General features: G+C 47.2%; 1 protein-coding gene across 1 annotated transcript in view; it reads left to right on the top strand.

The window, feature by feature from the left end:
• MAN2B2 (mannosidase, alpha, class 2B, member 2) overlaps positions 1-4,199 on the top strand; it is a 53,393-nt gene that overhangs the window by 9,077 nt on the left and 40,117 nt on the right. The window contains exon 4 of the mRNA XM_010854539.1: positions 3,828-4,000. Within this exon, the coding sequence (XP_010852841.1) occupies positions 3,828-4,000 (173 nt within the window). The remainder of the gene's footprint in view (positions 1-3,827; positions 4,001-4,199) is intronic.

Below are 4,199 nucleotides of genomic sequence, written 5' to 3'. Positions count from 1 at the left end.
CTTGAGAGTCCCTTGGACTGCAAGGAGATCCAACCAGTCCATTCTAAAGGAGATCAGCCCTGGGTGTTTTTTGGAAGGAATGATACTAAAGCTGAAACTCCAGTACTTTGGCCACCTCATGCGAAGAGTTGACTCATTGGAAAAGACTCTGATGCTGGGAGGGATTGTGGGCAGGAGGAGAAGGGGATGACAGAGGATGAGATGGCTGGATGGCATCACTGACTCGATGGATGTGAGTCTGGGTGAACTCTGGGAGTTGATGGACAGGGAGGCCTGGCGTGCTGCGATTCATGGGGTCGCAAAGAGTCAGACACAACTGAACGACTGAACTGAACTGAATTGAGCTTTACTATATTCACTGATTCCCTCTAGTAATTTTCTGGTGGCATCTTTAGAGTTTTCTCTGTATATTATCGTGTTATCAGCAAACTGTGAGAATTTTACTTCTTTTCCTGTCTGGATTCTTTTTTTTTCTTCTTCTCTGATTGCTGTAGCTAAGACTTCCCAAACTATGTTGAATAATAGTGGCAAGAGTGGGCTGCTGCTGCTAAGTCGCTTCAGTTGTGTCCGACTCTATGTGACCCCATAAACAGCAGCCCACCAGGCTCCCCCGTCCCTGGGATTCTCCAGGCAAGAACACTGGAGTGGGTTTCCATTTCCTTCTCCATTGGGTGAAAGTGAAAAGTGAAAGTGAAGTCGCTCAGTCGTGACTGACTAGTAGAGACCCCATGGAATGCAGCCCACCAGACTCCTCCATCCATGGGATTTTCTATGCAAGAGTACTGGAGTGGCTTGCCATTGCCTTCTCCCTTGTCTTATTCCTCATCTTAGAGGAAATGCTTTCCGTTTCTCACTGTTGAGAACAGTGCTTGCTCTGGCTTTGTCATGTAAGTCCTTTATTGTGTTAGGTGTGCTCCTTGTATGTCTACTGTCTGAAGAGTTATAATAAATAAGTGTAGAATTTTGTCAAAAGCTTTCTCTTAATCTACTGAGATGACCACGTGGCTTTTATCTTTCATTTTGTTAAGATGGCATGTCATATTGATTGATTTGTCTCTTGTGTGATGGTGATATTCTGTATATTGGAGAATCCTTGCACCCCTGAGATAAAGTCTACTTCATCATGAAGTATGATCTTTTTAATGTGTTGTTCGATTCAGTTGGCTAGAATTTTCTTGAGTATTTTTACATCTATTTTCACCGGTGATATTGGCATGTAAGTTTCTTTTTTGTGCCATCTTTGTCTGGTTTTGTTATCCGGGTGATGGTGGCCATGTATAATGAACTGGGATGATTTTTTCCTGTGCAATTTTCTGGAAGAGTTTGAGCAGGATAGGTAACAGCTGTTTTCAAAACTTTTGACAGAATTTGCCTGTGAAGTTCTCTTGCCCTGGGTGTTTCTCTGTTGGAAAATTTTGTGAATACAGTTTTGGGAATCTGTGCTTGTGACTGGCCTGTTCATATTTTCTATTTCTTTCTGGTTCAGTTTTGGAAAGGAGTATTTTTCTAAGAATGTGTACATTTCTTCCATGTTATCCATTTTATTGGCATATATTTCCTCATAGTAGTCTCTTATGATCTTTTGTATTTCTGTGTTGTCTGATATAACTTATTTTTCATTTTCAATTTTATTGATTTGAATCTTTCTATTATTTTTGATGAGTCTGGCTAATGATTTATCAATTTTGTTTAGCTTCTCCAAGAATCAGATTTTTGTTGTATTGATCTTTCCTATTGTCTATTTCATTTTTTTTTTTTTTCATTTATCTGCTCTGATGTTTATGATTTCTTTCCTTCTACTAACTTTGGGGGGTTTTGTTCTTCTTTTCTGTTGCTTTAGTGCAAAGTTAGATTGTGTATTTGATGGTTCTCTTGTTTCTTGAGGTAGGCTTGTATTGGTATAAACCTCCCTTTTAGCACTGCTTTTACTGCATCCCATAGGTTTTGAGTCACTGTGTTTTCATTCTCCTAGGTCTTGATAAACACTCTCGAGACTTAGTTTTAGATAGAATATCTCAATGGGGGAATGGCGGTTTTCCCAGCAGCTCAGAGGACAGGACAAGCTGAGTGTGGGCATCAGGCCCTGGGGATGCGAGCTCATCCTCTCCCTGAGGTGACACTTCTCAGCTGGGATTCTCAGCAGAGGCCTGGAAGAGAGGTGGGACACAAAAGGGTGCCCCCAGTGACCCCATCCTCTGGGAGGGAGCCCAGCTCAGGTCACATGGGGGCTGGGGCTCCCATAACTGCAGTGACAGAAGCAAATGTCCCCAAGAGGGAAGGACACACCTGGGACAGTCCTGAGAGGACCCTGCTGTCCTGGTTATTCCTGCCCCAGCTCTCGGCCTGTGCCCACCCCCTCCCCCTCCCAATACCAGTAATCCCCTGTCTCCTGGGTGCCCCTCTGTTCCACCTCCCTGCTTCTCTCTGACTCCTCCTCAGCAGAGTTAAAAACTGCTTAACATTCTCCTGAGGAGGAAGGAAGCAGGTCTCTCCAGCTGAGGCGGAGACCACAATTCCAGTGTCCCCTTGGCCTCTCGGGCACCTTGGCCCCTGCACTCTTGCCCCGCCCTCCATTACTGGGCAGGGAGGTCTTGACCTGGTCTTTGTGCTCATTAGGATGCTGGTTCAGCTGCAAGAAGGTGACTGAGTGACAGTGACTCAAGCAAGAGGGAAGGTTACTTCTCTCAGCGTGGGGGTGGGGCATGGAGTCTACACTGAGGGCTGTTCTGGGCCATCAGGGGTCACTGCTCCACAGAGTAATGAGGCTTCCAGTAGCTGGTGTGTTTTGCTCTGCCACCCCACAAGGTGTCCCTGTCTTCCTTGCATGGCTGAAGGTGCCTCACCCCCCTGGAATATCATCTCAGTTGGGAAGGGGAGGGGAATGAAGGGAAGAGGGCAGTGCATCCTCGAAAAGGTGACCCTGAACTACCTTCATCACTTCTGGGCACATCCACTGTTCAGAACCTCATCACGTGGTCTGTCATCCTCAGGAGGCAGGGGAATGCAGGCTCCTGCCGGGAGTCTATTACCCTGTCCTAATTAGGAGGGGCTGTGTGGTTCTGTTCCTAAAAGGCAGAGGGGAGAGTATATGTTGGGCAAAGATTAATTGTTTTATGCATTAATCACCTGTTCATCTGGACCTCAGGAAGATTTTCTAACAGTGTTGAAAAAACCTGAGGTACACTGAGCTGTCATTAAGATATTTACTGCTTCCTTACAAAGAAGGGGGAGGATTTAGGGACGGATTCTGCAGCCCACTGATGTTTCTCATATTCTCATATCCTCTCCCACATGATCACAGAATGGCTGCTACAGCTCCAGTCATCAGGAAAGAAAAGGGGTACAAGGGGACATTGCTTGCTGAATCTTCTTAAAATAGAAAATGTGTGAATTCTTGCCCTGAAACTCAAGCCAGTTAAGCCCATACATCTTTTCAGCTATAACTATTTGCATGCCCACTTCTAGTTCCCACAGAGGTGGAGAAAACAAGAATCAGGCAGAGGTGGGTGATCTTTCCGTGACCTGTGGGACCAGTGCTAAGTCATCCCTTGGGTCTGGGTCAATATTCCCTGACTGAAGTGAGGATTCTGAGTGTGGAATTAGGGGACATCAGACCTGCCCTCCTCAGGCAGATGATATGGGGACAGGGTGTGCCCTTCACAGATTGCTGAACCCCCGTCTCAGACCCCCCATCCCAAGTCTTCCGCCTCTTCTCCAGCTGCTCCTCCTTGGTCTCCTCTGCTTCCTGTACCTCCTCTGCTGCTCCCACTGGTCCCTGAGTTCTCAGAGCCCACCCCAAGTCCAACCGCCTGGCTGTCTCTTTGCAGAAGGACACGGCTTTCTCTATGAAACATTTGGGGTCCGGCCACAGTTCTCCTGGCAGGTGGACCCGTTTGGTGCATCCTCCACGACCCCCACCCTCTTTGCCCTGGCGGGCTTCAATGCCCACGTCATCTCCAGGATCGACTACGACCTGAAGGAGGCCATGCAGGATAACCGGGTGAGTGGTGAGCCGCATCTACTCATCCACTTTCTCACCATCAAAACTGAAAAAAGCTGCTGTACCTTTAGTAATAGTGATGAGCTCCCGGTGTCTGCAGGCATTCAAGCCGAGTTACAGACAGCCTGGCTGGCAGGTCCTGACAGAGAGTCCTGCCCTGAGGAGGGTCAGATGAAGGTGCAGACAGGCACCATCTGGA

This window comes from Bison bison, unplaced genomic scaffold (assembly GCF_000754665.1).
Source record: "Bison bison bison isolate TAMUID 2011002044 unplaced genomic scaffold, Bison_UMD1.0 scf7180017864342, whole genome shotgun sequence".
Taxonomy (NCBI): domain Eukaryota; kingdom Metazoa; phylum Chordata; class Mammalia; order Artiodactyla; family Bovidae; genus Bison; species Bison bison.
This window is presented reverse-complemented; position numbering and strand designations above follow the sequence as displayed.